Source organism: Megascapheus bottae, chromosome 3, assembly GCF_031878675.1.
Source record: "Megascapheus bottae isolate mThoBot1 chromosome 3, mThoBot2.hap1, whole genome shotgun sequence".
NCBI classification, from domain to species: Eukaryota; Metazoa; Chordata; class Mammalia; order Rodentia; family Geomyidae; genus Megascapheus; species Megascapheus bottae.
In genome coordinates, this window is record NC_143511.1 from 86,066,247 (window position 1) to 86,085,426 (window position 19,180).

General features: G+C 57.3%; 1 protein-coding gene across 1 annotated transcript in view; it reads left to right on the forward strand.

The window, feature by feature from the left end:
• The window catches only part of Ncs1 (neuronal calcium sensor 1), a 33,832-nt gene extending 18,253 nt beyond the window's left edge, over window positions 1–15,579 (forward strand). The window contains exons 2-8 of the mRNA XM_090330817.1: window positions 2,857–2,881; window positions 8,200–8,338; window positions 9,383–9,461; window positions 10,974–11,062; window positions 11,248–11,325; window positions 13,170–13,286; window positions 14,760–15,579. Coding sequence (XP_090186943.1) covers window positions 2,857–2,881; window positions 8,200–8,338; window positions 9,383–9,461; window positions 10,974–11,062; window positions 11,248–11,325; window positions 13,170–13,268 — 509 coding nt within the window. The 3' untranslated portion in view covers window positions 13,269–13,286; window positions 14,760–15,579. The remainder of the gene's footprint in view (window positions 1–2,856; window positions 2,882–8,199; window positions 8,339–9,382; window positions 9,462–10,973; window positions 11,063–11,247; window positions 11,326–13,169; window positions 13,287–14,759) is intronic.
• The last annotated feature ends 3,601 nt before the right edge of the window (window positions 15,580–19,180 follow it).

A 19,180-nucleotide genomic window follows, 5' to 3' on the forward strand; every position in this document is an offset into this window, starting at 1 on the left:
AAAGCCAGAACTAGAGCTCTGGCTCAAGTGGTAGAGCACTGGCCTTGAGCAAAAAAGCTCAGGGACAGCATCCAGGCCCCCAGTTAAGCCCCAGCATTGGCACATGTATGTCACACATGCAAATGTGTGCACGTGAGCGCGTGCGCGCGCACACACACACACACACACGGAGACTTAGACAAGTAGATGGGCTGGATCTCACAGACAGTGAGCATGGCCAACACTGAGGCCAGGGCGGTGACCTTGGATGGGTTTTCAGGCTGTCTCCCTGGCTCCCCTGGGCTCATCCTCTCCGGCTTGGGATGGCGGCTGGTAGCAGGGGCCAGGTTGGAAACAGCTCACCTGCCCTTGTCTGGCAGAAGGCCCAGGGCAGAGGGCCAGGACTCCAGAGTCCCCCCACCTGTTTTCCTCGAAGCCACTCCAAGGCTCCTGGAAGTTGGGGTGACTGGCCAGGGCAGGGCTTAACTTACACACCCCACTCACTTCTCTGGGGCCCGTGCCTGCTTGCTAGTATTTGGGGGCACAGTTCTAAGGGGTGGCATCCAGCAGTGTCCCCTCTCCCCCTCTCATGGCTTCTGAGGGCCTGGTGGAGGAGGGAAGACAGGGAGGCCCTGGTGAAGGCTGCTGGAGTCTTTTTTGGGGTGCGGTCCAGACAGGGGAGGTTGCGGGAGGGTGGAGGGGAGGTTCAGCCAGGGGAGGTTGTGGGGGGGAGGCCCAGCCAGTTGGAGGTTGGGACTTTGAGATGGGGCTTCCCAGGGGCCCCTCGCTGGCCCAGTGAGTCCAGCCTAAGGTCCACATTGAACAGCCACACTGGCTCTTGCCACTCAGCTCTTGCTGTAAGTACCGTGATGCCACCCTTTGCCAAGGGCACATGAGGTCACACTGCTCCTTGCCTCCCTGGAAGTGGGTGCGAGGGAGGGGGGCTCTCCAAGGTACCCATCCTGGGCCTGGCATCCCCTGGTGCCCCAACTCCCCAGACACAATGAAAGCAGACCTGTCTGAGCCTCAGTTTCCTCCTACCCTGGGATTCTCGTGAAACTGAGGCCACAGGCTCATTTTCCGGGCACACACACCATACGCTCTGAGGCTGTATACGCACAGGCAGTGCAGGCTGGGGCTGGGTCCTGAGGGGTTAATTCTTGCTCACCAACTCAGCCAGGTGCAAGTCTGTTCCCAGAGCTGGCTCAGCGCAGCCCAGCTGGGGGAAACCACCCCATCTCACTTCCTTATCCAGGGCCCTTTGGAGTACATTTTGGGGTATGGGGGTCTTTGGTTTTGTTGCCAGAACCTTCTCTTGAAAGTCTGCATTCTTTTTTTTTTTTTTTGCCAGTCCTGGGCTTGAGCTCAGGGCCTGAGCACTGTCCTTGGACTTTATCAAGGCTAGAGCTCTACTACTTGAGCCTCAGCACCATTTTCGGCTTTTTTCTATGTATGTGGTACCGAGGAATCGAACCCGGGTCTTCATGCATGCTAGGCAAGCACTTTAACCACTAGGCCAAACTCCCGGCCCCGAAAGTCTGCATTCTTTTACAGCATGTCTGGCATTCCAGGAAGCTGGGACCACTCCTGTCACTCCCCTAGCTGGGGACAGGAGTGGGGCCCAGGTCTCCGGGAGCTTGACCAAAGGCTCTAATCCCCAGACCTGAATTCTGATGCCCCCCTTCTGCTGCTTCCTAGCCTCCTGGGCCTCAGATTCTCCATTTGGAGCTAGGGCAGAGTAATACTGTCTTCCTGGGTCAGCTGAGCCAAAGCACATTAGCCACCCTGGGCACAGACCTGGCTGGCAGTAAGGCTTGGTATTTGGTAGTGGCTAATAGCTTGCTTTGAGAGGTTTCTGTAAAGTCCCTAAGTCTGAGCAGTGCCCCCATTCCATCCTTCTGTTCTCTGGGAAGAGATTCCAGATTTTTCTACCTGACCTCTACTTCATGCCACTTTGCTATTCATCCATCCACCCATCCACCCATCCACCCATCCACCCATCCATCCATCCATCCACCCATCCATCCATCCATCCATCCATCCATCCATCCATCCATCCACCCATCCACCCATCCACCCAGCCACCCATCCATCCACCCAGCCACCCATGTATTCCTTCACCCCACAAAGCTTTGTTGAGCTCGCTCCATCCTCTGGCTTTACTGGAGTTTAAGAACCTTCCATACCAGTTAGGTCTGTTTCCAGGACAACTCTCTGTGGCAGGTACTATCATAGGCCTGACTGGCAGATGGGGAAACAGAGGCAGAGGGCATGCACGGCGTTCCCTTGAGGTCATGTAGGTGGGGAGAGTGAGGCCTTGGACATGGTTTGATGTCCTCAGTCAGTGACTTGACTTGTTTTGATCCCCACTTGAACTGATTGAGAACTTTTCAGAAAGGACATTCTGTCTGGTTCATGGTTCTGTGAAGGAGGCTGGGGGGGCCTGGCTCCAGCTTCTGCCATTTTCACAACTCATTTGTTTCTGCTTCTCTGTGGCTCCTTCTACGTCCTGTGCAGGGCAGAGCTTGTCCCCCAAAGGGACTGGAGAGGCCACTGGGACTAGAGGCTGCTTCCCAGCCCTGCTCCAGAGATGGGGGCTGGGAAGGCATGTGCTTACTGTGTTGGCTTCCTAGAAAGTGAACCCCTAAGTGTACCAGTATGTTTTGGGGTCACTTGCACCTGCAGCATAGTGCATATTGGTGAGATGGGACAATGCCATGCTCTGCCAGGGCATCTGGGTAGAGAGTCGGGCTGAGACTTGACCAGGCTCCACTTTTTGCAGATTGGTACCTGGTGGAGGGGGAGGAGAGACCCCAGGAAGTCTGTAACCCCCCACCCCGGCTGCCCACTAAACACTACCTGTCTTTTCTCTTGCAGTCACCGAGAAGGAGGTGCAGCAGTGGTGAGTAGTGGCTGTTCCCCACCCTGGGCATGGGCGGACAGGCAGCACAGCCCAGGGCCCTGGAGACAGCACCCACAGCACCCACAGCGGCTGCATCCTCTGCCCTCCTGGGCCCGTGCAGTGGAGGTTCAGCGGGCAGCATTGTCACTAAGTCACTCTGTGGCCTTGCGCAGTCTCTCCCAGCTCACTCATTCTTTTATATTTTTTCCTGCTAAGGCTGGTATTTGAGCTCTTGTGCTCTTCCTTTTCTTGCTCTAAGGCTGGTGTTCTACCACATGAGCCACACCTCTATTTCTAGCTTTTTGCTGATTGGGATAAGAATCGTGTGGGTTTGTCTGCCCAGACTGGCTCCACACCTCCTCAATCTTCAGCTCTCAGCCTCCTGAGTAACTAGGATTATTACAGGCGTGAGCCACCCCACCCAGCCCTCATTTACCCCTTCTCCACAATGACCACCCTAGATTAAAGGTGGCATGTAGGGTTCCACTTAATGCCGGCTCTGCACAGTCTTCAGTGCTGCCTGGATGCCGTGTGTGTTAAGGACTGAGTCTGTGGTGCATGTCTTGAAGCAATGGAAACAGGAGGGATTAGTGAGGTCTGTAATGGATGAGTGACGTCTACCCTGAGCCTTGGTGTGGAGATGGCATCATGTCTGCCACTGTGCAGGTGGAGAGGATGGCAAGGCTTCTCTGTAGGGTGACCAGGGCTGGGGAAGAAGGAGTGAGGCCTCCTTCTCGGCAGAGCTGGAGCTGGCCTGCCAAGCTCTACTGCCCTTGCTGGGGCTCTGGGGCCCAGGGTTCTAACGAGCTGGCTGAAGCCTAGCAGGGATGTGGAGGCCAGCCCCTCCCCCCGCCTCCCCATCCCAGGACCTGCCTGCCTCTGCCACATTTCCTCCTTCCCCACCCTCTCCAGAGGAGTTGTCCAGAAATACGGAGCCCTCACCTTTGCACCTCTTCCCCGCTTCCTTCCTGAGCTGTCTGGGCTCTTCCATGCCAAGGCTGGGCCCCAGCCACCTCCTCCAGGCTGTTTACCCGGGTCCCTGCTCTGTGTGGATCTCACCCCCCTCCCCACCCCGTGTCATGGCCACCAGTGGATTCTGTACAGTGAAGCCTCGAAAGGCCAGGCGTCTGCCCAGGCCTTCCATGGACGTGGGGTGAAGTCTTCACCCTGGCATGATTATGTGGTCATGACTCCCCCTCTCAAGTCCAGCTCTGCTGACCCCTCCATCCCACAGCCAGCCCCCTCTGCCCTTTGCCCTGCTCCCAGCCATCAGAACCCTGTGCCTCCTGGATCTCACTTCCATCCCTCCCGGCCTCCAGACCCCAGCCCAGGCTGTGCCTTGATTGTCTCCGTGTCCCTATAAGGACGCCCTGGGTGGACGTGGCTGTGTCCAGCCCTGAGACTGAGGCACAGGGATGATCCCTGCTCCTGGGCTGGGAACAGACAGGCAGGGAGGCCCCAGGCTAGGGAGCTAAGCTTGGGGGGGGAGTTCAGTGGGGAAGCTGCCTGGAAGAGGGGGCAATGTGGAGGCTGCCTAGAGGAGGCAGAGGAAGAAGGGGGTCGGGGAGGCCCCTTGGAGGCCCCACCCATTGCCCTGGGCAGGATCCTCTCAGCTTTTCCCTGAGGGCTGTGAGGTCAGGGTCTAGGGCCAAGGAATTGGGGGAGCTTGCCCCAGGAAGTGCAGGCCCTGGTGGGGGCTGGGCAGGCCCTCCCTCTCAGCCTCCAGGGAAGAGACCTAGCTGGCATCTCCTGAGCCCCTGCCCCAGGCCCCCTACCTTCACCTGGGGAGGAGACCCAGGGACTTCTGGACAATGCTGACATTTGAGCCTCAGTAGGCCAGAGGACTCAACCTGGAGCCAAGGACCAGGCCCGGGAGGTGGGGATGCCAGGGAGGCTCCAGGGACTGGACCCCCCCCCCCCCAGCCCTGTGACACTCTCTCTCTACCAAGATGGTGCTTTCCCAAAAGCACTTTTCCTCCAGAAAGTTCCAGTAAATATGCTTTCTTTCGTTTGGTAGCACCTTTGAGAGTAGGAGACAAAGTTGACCTCACATCTGTCCGCTCTGTTGGGATAGTCGGGACAGGCTGAGGCCCAGGGACCCTCACTTTGCCACTCTCCCCTTCTGGGTCCTTGGCAGATATCAATAACACGTTGCTGACTGGGCACTCTGATTAGTGCTCTGGTCGTCACTGGAATTGCTGCCACACAAAATAAGCTTCTTTTCTGACCTGAGCTTAAGCCATTTTGTAACAACAACAAAAAAACTGTCCCACAAAACTGTTACTAGATGCCAGACCTCACTATCTCCCTGAGCTTTGCCCAGGAAGTCTGTGCCCTTATAGACTGTTCTGGGCAAACCCCAGAGCACTGGCGGTGGTTACCTGCCTGTGCTAGAGGTGGAGTGAAGGGTCTGAGCTGGCTGCCAGAGCTGCCAGGGCTCTGAGGGGGAAAACCAGAGGGCGGGTGTTCCCACCGACAAGTCCCTGGTCCTCCTCTGTCTCTGTCTCTCTGTCTCTGTTTCTTCTCCCTCCCTCTCTCCCCTGCCCTTCTCTCCAGTACTAGCATTTGAACTCAGGACCCCAAACTCGCGAGGCAGTAGCTCCACTCTGAGTACATCCTTTTTTCCTTTTATTATTTTTACAATAAGATCCCCTCACTGCCCCCAACCAGCTGGGACTGCAGTCCCCTTTATTCCTGGGATCGCAGGAGTGATCCCGTAACCAGCCATTTCTATTGAGTTTGGGTCCCATGACATTTTCCCCTGGGCCGGCCTTGAACCTTGATCTTCAGATCTCAGTCTCCTGAGTAGCTAGGATTACAAGCATGAGCCACTGTGCCCTGCTTTGTCTTTTTCCCCTCCCTCCGCACTTCCTCTCCTTTACCACACGTGGCAACTCCTCTTCTGTGCCCACCCCTCCTCGACTCACATTTACCACCTCGGTCCTGGGCAAGGACAATGGCTCTTGGCGCCCTGGCCTGAGCCATGTGTGGTCTCCAGGGGCTGTGCCCCCTGCCTCCAGGGCTCCCTGTGTCTTGTTCCCCTCAGCCCTTTGGGATGGAGCTGGGCAGGATGCTCACGTTTTGTGGCTTCTTCATGGCCTCCCACTACATTCAGGATGGGCCCAGCTGCTGCGTGGTCCTCAGGTGCCCCAGGCCTCCGACCTCACCCTCTTCTCAGTCACCAGCTGCCCTCATCCAGGCCAAGGCCATCTTGCCTCAGAGCCACGGTCTCTGTTGCTCCCTATCTCAGGCCTCCGCTCCAGTCTCCAGTTGGAGCTGCGGCCCAGGCCCCTGAACCTGTGTCCTGGTGACTTCTGGCCTGGGGGTGCTGGGGGCTTCATCCTCCCTAGAGAGCAGCGGGCATCACAGGTGCAGCTCAGGGCTCTGTGAGAGGCCAGAGGCAGAGTTCGGGGAAGGGTGTGGGGCGGGTCAGGGGTTGCAGGGACTTGTTTCCCTCTTGTGTTTTCCATTGTCCTGGTTGTCTCAATTGCTTTATTATTTGTGTGGCAACCAAATCTCGTGGCAGCATTGCAGCAGAAGCTGTGGGTGGATGCCGGGTCCAGCTGGACCTTCCCCCGCACACGTGGTGCGGAGGCGACCCCCTTCCCCCCGCTCCCCTGCAGCAGGTGCACTGCGGTGCTGACAGCAGCACCCCACACCACCCATGCAGACCTTGTCCGCATGGGGCACAGAGAGTGAGCTCAGAGAGGTGTCGCAGCTTGCTTGGGTCACACAGCTCTGGGGTCTGTGTGCACAGATAAACCTGTGTGCATGCACATGTATATCTGTAAACATTTTTTAAATTTTTATAAAATTTTCTTCTTCAAAACTTTATACGATGCGACAACTGTCTGTGTGTACTTCTGTGTGTGTGCTTGCTCCTCTGCCATGGCTCAGGGTTTTGCGGGGCTCAGACCTGCTGGTATTGTGCTCAGGGGAAGCTGCAAGGCTGCAGGAGGTGAGGGAAGGGAGAAGAGGCTGCTCCAGGCCTGGACAGCATGGGGCTCTGGACATCATGGCAGGTGGATAAGAAGCAGCGCGGTCTCAGCCCCTCCTGGCCCTGTGCTCAGGCAGCCGCCTTAGGCATCGGCGTCTATCCAGCCAGCAGCTATTTCCTGCCTTCTGCGGGCAGAGCAGCTGGCAAATTATGCTTGGCATGGAGGGACACAAAGCCCAGAAGATGGGGTTCTGTGAGCACCTCGAGGCTGGGCTGAAGGGTGACTGAGCCCCAGGCTGTGTGGGGACAGCCTCAGAGGAGAGGTCACTGGCATTGGCCTGTGTAGGGGAGGGGCACCTGCTGTGGCCAGAGCTGGCTCCTGGGCTGGGGCATCAGGGATGGAGGGAGACAGTGCATGGAGCTTCGGGGGGGTGCACTGGGCTGGCACGGCTGGGGTGTTGGGAGAAGAGGTGAGCGGCCAGTGCCCACTGACAGCTTTAGACACTGGGGGGAGAGCGGCCCAAAAGTGCCTGGGCCTTCCACTTGGCGTGCAGAATCCAGTGGAGGGGCTAAAAAGTTGCCCCTGGGAGGCTTTGGCTCCAGGGATGCAGAGACAGGCAAGAAGGGGACAGCGCTCTCCCCACTAGCCCCACGCCATTCAGAGAAATCCTGAAGCAGGACAGTGGCCTCAGCTGTGCCCCCTGCCTGTGTCTGGGTGTAAACTTCCCACCCTGGGGTTAGGGGCACTGTGTCACCCCTTTCCAACAAGCTGGGGTTAGACAGCCTTGCTTTTTGCAGATGCAGAACCTAGAGCTCAGAGAGGCTAAGCCTCCCCCCCACCCCCCGCTACACAGCTGAGGTACTGGGGGGGGGGGTGGAGAGGGCCTGGCTTTTTTCAAGAGTACAGCTTCAGGGGACCCTCCCCTCCCCCATCCATCTCAAGGACTGACTCCAATCTGGTGGGGTGTTGGTTATTTTTCTGTGGTCCTGGGGCTTGAACACCTGGCCTCAACACTGTCCCTCAGCTTTTGTTGAGCCACAGCTCCACTTCTGGTTTTGTTTTTGTTTTTGTTTTTCTGGCCAATTGGAGATAAGCGTCTCATGGACTCCTGCCCCAGGCTGGCTTGGAGCTGCAGTCCTCAGATCTCAGCCAGTTGAGGAGCTGGGATGATAAGTAGGAACCAGGGGACAGGGCTTGGTAGCTTCCTCTGCTGGCTAGGATCCCCTTATGCAGCCAAAGCTTCCGGAGGTGAGGGCAGTTGCCCAGGCCACAGCGCCTGTGACAGGCGACACTGGGTGTGAGCCTCCATCCCGCTGGGCTTTTCATCAGGGGTTCCCAGTGGGTGGGTGACGGTGGTGACGGCCCCTCTGCCCGCCCCAGGTACAAGGGCTTCATCAAGGACTGCCCCAGCGGGCAGCTGGACGCCGCAGGCTTCCAGAAGATCTACAAGCAGTTCTTCCCGTTCGGGGACCCCACCAAGTTCGCCACCTTTGTTTTCAACGTCTTTGATGAAAATAAGGTGAGAGACCAGGGAGTCTGAACACCGCTTGTGCCCAGGACCCACGCATGCCACGCACACACACGGGTTATCTTTCAGTTTGCAAGGCAAGTGCCTGCAAGATCCGCATACATGGCACACCAGGACACATACGTGAGGTGCCTCATTCACTCTGGGGGTGTCTACCCCTGGGTGGTGCTTTTACCCGTACCCCATGCGGGAGAGCTGCAGAGCCCGTCCCACCTGAGTTACCCCAGGGCTGGCTTTGTTTTCTCTTTCCTTCCTTCCCTCTTTCCCTTCGTCCCTTCTCTCCCCACCCCCCCATCCAGTGCTGGGGCTTGAATTCAAGGCCTGGGCTCTGTCCCTGAGCTGCTTTTGAAGCTCCAGGCTGGCTCTCTAGTACTCGAGCCACAGCTCCACTCGCAGCTCCTCTGGTGGCTCACTGGATGTAGGAGTCTCGTGGGTGGGCTGGCTTTGAGTGGTGATCCTCAGGTCTCAGCCTCCTGAGCCAGCCAGGATGCGAAGCATAAGGCACCGAGGCGCCTAGCAGATGAGCACGGTTTCAGGGCTGGCCCGCTGCCATGCTCCAGTGCAGCCTGTGTGCTGGGGGGACGGCTGAGCCCTAGAGTACCGCTCCACCCAGGCCTGTGACCTCATCTCTGAGGAGCTCCTTGCTCGCGCCCTTATTCCCAGATCTGGGGCTCTCCAGCAGCTTCTGCTGTCTTCACCCCTAACTTTCTCCCCATCACCCTCAATCTGGACACCCCACTCCTCCACTCTCTTTTCCCTAAGCCTAAGTTTCTTTCCCCCCGCTGTAACCAACATCTCTCTGCAGAGGCCCCAGCCTTCAGCTCCAGGGGTGGCAAGCTCTGCCTCTTTCCCCAGCAGAGGTGGTCTCTGCCTCTCACCTCTCCTTCCTGTGCCTCCTGCCCAGTCCTCCCCTTCCCCAGCCTCCCCTCCCCTTCACATGTCCCCTTTCCTGCCTGGGCCAGCTGCCAGCCACTGCCCCCTTCAAGGCCCAGCTGGACCAGGTCCCAGCGCGGCCTCCCTGCCCTGTCTCCTCAGGACGGGAGGATTGAGTTCTCCGAGTTCATCCAGGCGCTGTCGGTGACCTCTCGGGGGACCCTGGACGAGAAGCTGCGGTGTAAGTCCCGCCCGGGCCCTCTCGTTGGCCAGCACTGGCCGTGGAGGTCTGGTTGGCCCAGCGTGTGGGAGGGCAGACAGCACCCGGGGGCGCAGGCTTCCTCGGTGGCTGGGTGGGCCGGTGGACCAAGACAGGGAAGAGGACGGGACAGTGGGGCCATAGCAGCATTCGGGTGATGTGGACGTGGGGCAGAGCCACAGAGGCCGGACCACTGGAGAGCACAGATCTGCTCTGTGTCGGATCCCTCTTTTTTTGTTTTTTTGTTTTAATGTGCCAGTACTGAAGGCTTGAACTCACAGACTCATGCTCTTGTTTGGCTTTTTGTTTTGTCAGACCTGGGGCTTGAACTCAGGGCCTGAACCCTGTCGTTGGGCTTTCTCAAGGCTAAGGCACTACCCCTTGGGCCTTCTGGCTTTTTCTATGTCTGTGGTACCGAGGAAGTGAACCCCAGTCTTCGTGCATGCTAGGCAAGCACTCTACCACTAGGCCAAGCTCCCTTACTTGGCTTTTTCAATCAAGGTTAGTGCTCCACCACTTGAACCACAGCTCTGATTCTGGCTTTTTGGTGGCTAATTGGAGATAAAGAGTTTCACAGACTTTTTTGCTTATTTTTTCTTCAAGCTGGTCTTGAACCGCAGTCCTCTCATCTCACCCTCCTAAGTGGCTAGGATTACAGTCCTGAGCCACCCGTGCCTGACTGGCTCATAGCTATTTACATGCTAGGCAAGCGCCATCACAGCTGCTTCTCTCTAGCCCGTGTTTTGGGTTTGGTGTTTTTAAGTCTATTTTCTGTTCCTTTTTTTTTTTGTCGGTCATGGGGCTTGAACTCTGGGCCTGGGCACTGCCCCTGAGTCTTCAGTGCAGGGCTCCTGCTCTACTACTTGAACCACATCATCGTTTTGAGTTTCCTGGTGGTTCATTGGAGATAAGACTCTCACAGACTTTCCTGCCTTGACTGGCTTTGGACCACAATCCTCAGATCTCCGCCTCCTGAGTAACCAGATTACAGGTGTGAGCCACTGGCACCTGGCTATTTTTTTTTATTTATTTTTTTATTTTTTGCCAGTCTTAGGCTTGAGCTCAGGGCCTGAGCACTGTCCTTGGACTTTCTCAAGGCTAGAGCTCTACCACTTGAGCCTCAGCACCACTTCCGGCTTTTTCTATGTATGTGGTACCAAGAATGGAACTCTGGTCTTCGTGCATGCTAGGCAAGCACTTTAACCATTAGGCCAAACTCCCGGCCGACCCGGCTATTTTGTATTCTTCTTACTTTTGAAAGGGTCTCACCTTATAGCCAAGGCTGGCCTAGCCCCTCAGGTTCTCCTTCTGTGGGCATTCAGAACGCTGGGATTACCAGCATGCACTACCACAGGGGCTTCCTGACCTTGTCTTTATTTGATTTGTTACTGGGTTGCACTGGTGTGTGCAAGTGGACTGTCACTTCCAGTTGAAGGGTGGGGAGCAAAGCTTGGGCGCCACGGGGCAGGGTCACTCGCTGTTGACTGACCACAGGGGCCTTCAAGCTCTATGACTTGGACAACGATGGCTACATCACCAGGAACGAGATGCTGGACATCGTGGATGCCATTTACCAGATGGTGGTGAGCGTGGCAGCAGGCGTGGGGGCCCTGCCGGCCCGTCCTGCCCTGCCCAGGGGCACTGGGGGCCAGGTGGCTGGGTAGAGAGGAGGGTGGTGCATGGTGTGACCCTGGTAGAGTAGTGGGTACGGTGTGGGGGCCGAGGCCCCATGGCCAGAGCTCGGGCCCAGCTCCCTTGTCCCTGGCAGGGAAACACCGTGGAGCTTCCTGAGGAGGAGAACACACCAGAGAAGAGGGTGGATCGGATCTTCGCCATGATGGATAAGGTGAGGCCGGAGGCTGGTCCTGGATGGGGAGGAGCCATGGGGGGGGACAGCAACCCCCGTCGCCTCCTGTCCTGGACCTGACCCAAGCAGGCTGCCAGTCAGCCTGGTGTCAGGAGCGACTTCCATCCCGGCCTAGGTTCCTCAGAGAGTCCACCCAGCCTGACTCTTGCCCAGTCTGGAGAAAGGTACAGACACCTCACAACAGTGGCTTTCATTGCAGAGAGGAAAGCTGGGAGCATTGGCTCAAGCCTGTAGTCCCAGCTACTTGGAGGCAGAGATGCGGGGAGTCATAGTTCGAGGCCACCCCAGGCGTAGAAATTCACAAGACTCCATCTCAGCCAAGGGTAGCACATGGTGGTGTCCCCGGGCCAGCCAGGGCAGAAAGCCAGTCCCGACTTCCGAAGTAACCAGTGCAAAAAGGGACTGGAGGCGTGGCTCCAGGGATATGGCGCCTGCCTTAGCCGGGCGAGGCCTTCAGTTTAAACCCCAGTACCGCCGCCCCTACCCCGCCCCCCAAAAGGAGGCTAATTATTTTGGAATGGAGCTGGCTGTGTTTCTTAAAAAAGAATCTGTGGTGCAGGATCATGTGAGCTTCGCCACGAACACATTTAAGGATAGCTGGCAGTGGTGGTCACTAGCCAGGCCTGGGGACTGGTGGCACATGCTTATCTAGTGTGTACAAGGTCCTGGGTTCAATCCCCAGCACTTCCAGAACAGAACAAAGTGGTGGATCCAAACCCCATAGTTTTGAGGCTGAATACTTACAGCGACATTGGTTCCCACTGAAAGGAGGGGAGTGAGAAGGACCCAATTTTCCTGGTGTTCGGGGACCCCAGGTTAGGGAACCCCTTTTTCTCTTTGTTTTGCCAATACTGGGGCATGTGCAAAGCACCCTTTCTGCCCCTTCAACTGATTTGCATTTTGTTTTTATGATAGGGTCTTGATCATTTTATCTGGCTGGTCTCAAACTCAAGACCTGCCTAGCTCCCCCTCTGGAGCAGCAAGGATTACAGCTGTGCCCTACCACACCTGTGCCCTACCGCCTCTGGCTAGAATCACTGTCTTAAATGGACATTTGAAATCCCAGTAGTGAGGCCAGCCGTGTGACATGGCGTGACATGGCGTCACAGGCCTTCAATTAGAGGGTAGAAATCCCCAGGACCCAGGGCTTCCACGCACTCTGGATGGATATAGGTGGAGCCCCAACAGGCTTTGAGCCCCAGGCCTGAACTTCCTTAATTAAAATAGGTGGATTAGCACAGGGAGCTGGCCGAGCTGCTCAGAGCGAGAAGCAGTGATAGCCCTCCGCCAGCTCCTGGCAAGGAGTGGGTCCTCCGACCCCCGGGGCCCGTGTCCTCACCCTAGGGTGGCCCTCCATGTGCCTGGCACAGCGCCCACTGAACAGCCTTGCTAGGAACCCTGGGAGGGGATGGATGCCGACCTGAGCCGCTCCCACCGCCAAGAGACCCACTTGAATCTCTTGGTGACCTGCATGGCTGGGCCAGCCCCACCCAGGCCACACCCCGGGGGGGTGGTAAATGTACTCCAAAAGTACCCAGAGAAATGGGTAGGCTCCCATCAGCCTCTCCTCAGACCCTGGTTGTGCCCTGGGGGTCACAGGCCCAAGGTGACTGGATGGTGAGGGACCCCCCACACCTCCCTCCCTCCCCCCTTCCCTGCCTCCTCCCCTCACCCTGCCTCCTCTTTCCCCCTACCCTGCTTCCCTCTTCCCCTCAGCGCTGCCTCCCTCTTCCCCCTGCCCTATCTCCCTCTTCCCTCCTCCTGCCTTACGGGGTGCTCTCCTGGGGCTCTAGGGCCCCACTCAGTGACTTTGCTGCTTACAGAACGCGGATGGGAAGCTGACACTACAAGAGTTCCAAGAAGGCTCCAAGGCGGACCCCTCCATCGTGCAGGCGCTCTCCCTCTATGACGGGCTGGTATAGTGCAGGCCTGGTGCTGGGGTGAGTGAAGGGGACCCGGCCTGGATAGCAACCCCAGACTCACCTGGGACTGTCAGCCAAGTGCCCGGGTTTTGGGGGCCCAGGGAGTTTTCTCAGCTTGTGGGGAGCTGGGAGGAAGGGTTGCCAAGCAGCCAGACTCGGTCTCTCTCCTCGTCTTGCACTGCTGTGTCAGCTAGGTGAGCCCCCCCCGCCACCCCACCTTAGCCCCAGCCCTGATCTCATCCTGATGGATCCACACTTGGTTGGCCTAGTGGCTTGACTGAAAGTAAGTGTTCTCCTGGATTGATGACACTCGACCCCATTTTCACAAGTGCATACAGAGTACCTAGAAAGACCCCCCCCCGGCCTACCCCCCCTTCCTACACGGCCATCCGGCTTTCTGTCTTCACCAAGCTCCATTCCGAGTCCTGGGCTCCATGTGGAATGCAGAGCGCTGCTCAGCTGCACAGTCCCCTCCTTGTCAGCCCAGAGTCACGTGATTGCTGTGACAGTGTTCCAGAGTGACTGGGCCCTGGTGCAGGTCACCCCCAGCCCGCAGCCCTGCCAGGAATCACCTGTGTGTCCCGGCTTTTCCTACAGCCCCTCCCCCCGCCCCGCTGGGCCCCTCCACCGTGGCAGATCATCTTGGTGATTAGTCTTGCCTCTTCCGGCTCCTGATGCACCAGCCTGCACAGATAAATTACTGCTATATATCATTGACTTACTCGGGAACCCGGAGCCCTCTTCTTTTCTACATCATTAAGTGTTGCTGGAGACCATCTTTTGAGTTTTTAATTCCACCCTTCCTTCCTGAAGTTCTGGGGAAAGGCTGGCCATTTCGGTGCCGGATGGGATCTACCTGGCTCGGATCGGGGCAGCTGGCCAGTCTGCCTTTGTGTCAAACGTTGGCCATTTCTACTAGCGATTGTCCGTTTTGCTGTCTGCCTTTGTCCTTGCTGTGGCAAGCACCTCACTAGAGCAAGGGAGGAAGAGTCCATCCTGGTGGGGAACGCAGGGCCTAGCAGAGCTGCCCGTGTCATAGGAGACAGGAAGTCAAATAGGAGCTACAGGAAGAGCCAGGGCAAACAGACCCCCAAGGACCCGCCCCCGGGACCCACTTCCTCCTGCTAGGCTCCACCTCCTGCCTCTCACCATCTCCCAGAAGTGCCATCCTGGAGGGATTCAACCATCCTTGAGGACGAGTGCTCTCAGGAAAGGTCCTCACACGCACCCTCTCCAGCTGTGCCTGGCTGGTCTCTGGGTGATTCAGTCCAGTCCTGACCAGGACAGGGCGCCGGTGGCTCACGTCTACAATCCTATCATGTGCTCCGAAGCCAGCCCACCCGTGAACCAGCAGAAAGCTCAGGAACAGTGCCCAGGCCCTAAGTTCCAGCCCCAGGCCTGGCACACCCAGTCAGCCATGACGTAGCCAGGCACGGGGGGCTCCTGCCCCCTCCGGCCAACCCTTAACCTACCTCTTGCCGTTTCTTGCAGATGCCTGGGAACTGTCTCCCCCCATGCCATGAGCCCACCTCAGCCAACCATCCTTGTGCCCACCCAGCCCTTCTCCGTACCCACCCACAGCTGTCACCCTTGAATCTCCAGGCTCCAGCCCTCTTTCCCTGTACCTACCTGCCGCCTGAAGCCACCGGCTCCAATTGCTAAACAACCTTTGCTTGTCCTAAACGCGACAAACCGAAGCAGAAAAGCCTCCAGCCCTCTGCAAAACCAAGGCCACGGCCGCGCCACACACGGCACGGCAGCCGTCTTCCTCCTGCTCTCCCACACGGGCGCTTTGTTGTTGTTGTTATTATTTCAAATGGATATTTTAAAAGGAAAAAAAACAAAACCAAACTACCTTCTGTTCTAGAAGATTCTGACCATTGAGGAGAAGGCCTCGGGGACTCAGACAACTCTGCCTCTGCCTGGGCTCCTCCAGCGATGGCTGGAGCTAAGGCAGCCTGGTTATCACTCTCTCCCAGTCATCCTTCAGCAGCAGGCCCATCAGTGGGGCTAGGATGGTTCAAAATGAGGAGAATTGTTTTCGGTGATGACAGTATTGTGCTTTTCCTGGGGGAAAATGAGGTTTTTTTTTATATTCATATATAATTGATATCATTTATTTATTGGTTGTTAACTATTGCTGCTGCCTCCCTAAAGCTCCCAGGACTCAGGGGTGGAGGGGGCTCTGGTTTACACGTGTGCATCCTGACCCACCTGCCTGCCTTGCTTGGGAGGACGGTGGCCTGCAGTGGCCAAAAAGCCAAAAACTTTTCTTTCCTTTTTTTTCCCCCCTAGATACTGTTGCTATTTAGAGAAGAGAAAGGTGGAGTGTGTAAATGGCTAATTGCACTGTTGCCTCCTTCCCAGCCCCCCTGTTCTCTGTGTGAGGGGTGGGGAGGCACGGAATATTTTTTTCAAAGACAAATAAGAGGCACTTTGGTGGCCTTTGCAGCAGTGGGGGGAGAGCAGGATCCTGCCCCCTCCCCCTGGCGGAGGGATCAAAGTCGCCCACCAGCTCTTCTACCCTACTGTCTGCCAGATGGTCTCCTCTCCTGTCCTGTCCCTCCTCTGCTCTGTCAGATAAGGGGTCAAGGCCTCCGGGGACCCCTGCTCCTGGCCAGGCACTGTGAGTGATGTCTCTGAGGTTGGTTCAGAACTGCCAGCGGGGAAGTCAGGCAGCCAGGACGAGAGGTGAGGGGCCGAGTACTTGCTGATGCTCTGCAGCAGTGGCCATGTCTGGCCCTGTCCTGCTTCTAGCTAGTAGCCTGTTACCTTGTCTTCATTGTCCAGCCTAGAGCTTGGGGCTCAGTTTCCTCTGTCTGTGGTGTGGGCCCGGGCAGGCAGGACTGCTTGAGTCACTGCATGGCCCCCAATTTGGTCTTTCACGGACATATCCAGACCTGCCTGTGGCAGGCCTGGTGGCCGGGGTGTGGCCTGGCTGCACCCCACCTCTCCTACTGCATTGTTCTAGGCCACCCAGACTCCAGGCCCTCACCAGAGGAAGGCCTCCAGTGGAGGCCAGGCCTGGGCCCTGACAATTCTTGCTTCTGCTTTGCAAAGTGTCCAACCTCCCAGCCCAGGGGAGAGGGGGGAAGGGAGAAGCTGCCTCGGTTCTACTCTGAATTGCCGGGTCCCCTTCTCATTTCCAGGAGGCTGTGCCCCTGCTTGCGCCCCTGCAGCCAAAGGAGGGCCACCCCGTGCCCAGGGCAGCTTGGCCCACAGGGACTTGCACATCTTTTTTATTTTTTGGCTAGAATGTGTGGCTGGCAGGAGCGAGGCCCCCACTTGCACAGGCAGACCGCTTAGCTGTACTGGAACCCCGCACATCCTGCAGGAACAGAGCAGCACCTCCATTGGCACAGGCATCTTTGCAGGCCAGGTTCCTCCAGACCCCTGGGGTTCCGCATCCTGCCACAGTACCTCAGCCCAGCTCTGAGGGGGACCTGGCCAGCCAGGGGGGTGTTGGGGAGGCCTTCCCCAGGTCAAGTGACTTCTTTGGCCTCGGCTGAAGCCTTGACCTCAGCTCGTGGCTGAGGCCTGCACAGGATTAAGCCTGGGGATCCAGCTCAGGCAGGCAGGACGCTGCTGAGTGTGTGCAGGCATGCTGGCCTTCCGGTTGGCAGTTTCATGCTTGGCTTTTCATACATTTAGCTCCAGCTCCTGGGTGCCAGCTGCGGGGAGAGCTGGCCCTCCCCCTTTTTCCTGGCGGGGGACTGGACACTAACCATGCTAGCTCCAAGTTGCCACATTAGAATTAGAATGAATTTCTCTCCCTGTTACTAGGCTGGCTACCATGGGAAGCCTGGCCCGCCCTGGGCACCTCTGTGGCCTCTGCCCAGACTCCACTGTCCACCCCAGGCAGCTCCCTCGGGGCGGGGTGGGGGGAAGTCTAGCTGAGTCCAGGCCCTGGGCCCTCTGCAGAGCCCCTCACCAGGGCCAGCCTCTTGAAGCCCTCCACCATGGCCCAGCATCTACTCCCGGGTCTGTCCATGGTGACTTAATGTCACAGCTTCCCAGTATTTAACCAGGCACTGTTGAAAATGCCATCGAGGCAAACACAGCCACCTCTCTCCCCTTGAAATGCTTTGCGCTTTGATGGCTGATTTCCTAGAGGAAGCACTTGGGTTTTCAGGGACATTGCTGTCTCTTCTTGGGGCGGCCTGGGGATCCCCAGCATCTCCGGAGAAAGCGACCAGCCACCCTGCGCCACCTTTCCTGTACCGGTTCAGCATTCGGGAGAGCTGGGGAGGGCAGGGGCGCCCCCTGGTGGTGACGGGCAGAGGCGGTGGCTGGGCTCAAACGCTGCCCAGCCAGGAGGGGCTGTGATTCTGGGGAGGCTGAGCCCCCAGTCCTGGGTCCTGGGCAGCATGTCTCCCACATGGCCTGCTTGGCCCTCCCGGGTCTAGTAGTGAGTCTGCTGCAGAAGGGCACTGACGGGAAGCCTTGCCCTCCGGCCTTTATTTTATTTTTTATTATCTGCGGAATAAACCCAATGGTTAATTTTTGAATGAATAAAAGGCTTTTGTTGAATATACAGCGGGTTCTATCTTGTGCCTGGTGTCTAGGCTCAGGCTCTGGTCTGCAACAGCCTTTTCCATTCTCCACCCCCTCCCACCCCAAGTCTGCGGTCACCCCTAGCTCAGGACTGCCACCTCACTCCCAGCCTGCCTCTGTTTCCTTGGAGACTTTGACTCAGTTTCTCCCTCAGGCAGTAGCCTGGCCACCAATGTGAGCCAAGTCTAGTGTCTAGCCAAGGCCGACCCTCCCCCACCCTCAGGGGCCAGGCTCACACCAGATAGCCACGGTTTGGGTGATTGGACTGTGAGTGCCCCTACAATGTGCAACCTCAGAAAGAAACTTGAGTAACTTGCAAAAAATAAAAAAAATATAAACCATGAGAGAGGCAGCGTGTCCCAGCTGTGGCTGTTTTTGTCCTTTCCCGCTATTTTCCCAGCACCCTCCCCTTCCCAGTCTCTACTATTTGGGGTGCCTCCTGTCCTGTCTGTGTTGGGGGGGGGAAAGGGGGAGGAGGCCCTTGCCTGGCGGTGTGGGCAGGGGTGACATGGCCTCCTCCCTGCTTCCTCTGTATGTCCCGTGTCTCACCAATTAAACATGCTTCCCGGCCTCTCCTCGCCTTCCTGTGTGGACCTGGTGCTTTGTCTGTCTGTCTTTTTTGTTTTGCTGCAGGTTTCTGTCTTGTTTTGTTTTGGGTGCCACCTGCCAGGTGTCTCCCAGAAGAAAGTCCATGCAGCTCTAGAAGCTAGGCCCGTTCCTGGGGACCCAATCTGGGCCTCAGATGACCTCCACATGTCCAGCCTGCCCAGCCAGCAACAGGCACAGCTGCTTTGCAAGTTGAGATGCCAGAGTCCCCCACCCCCCACCCTAGGCTCAGGCAGGTGGGGGCTGGGGCCTGAGGGGCTGCATCCCTACCAAATGCTAGGAACACCTGGATCCTGGCCAGGTGACAGATAGCTCACCATGAGTCATCCTCTCAGCCAGGAGTCTCCCTTCCTCTGCCCAGGACCCAGGATGACGCTGCAAGTACTCTACTGCTGAGCCACACTGCCGGCCCTCTTTTGCCCTGGTCATTTTTGACACCAGGGTTTCACTGTTCATGCACCCGGACCTCAATGCTTTAGGTCCAGGTTCCTGTCTGCCATAGCAGAGACAACAGTCCCGTACCACCACGCCCTGCTTCTTTCTCTTGAGAAGAAACTTTTCAGACTTTTCGGCTTGGGCTAGCCTGGTACCATGATCCTCCTCATCTCAGTCTCCCACATGGCTGAAAACGACAGGCTTGAGTGTCTGCACCCAGGTGTGTGCTAGAGCTTTCTATTTGTCCCTAGAACTCTGCTTACCTGGGCATAGAGCCAAGGAAACAAAGGACTACATTTCCCAGCATCCCCTGGGGA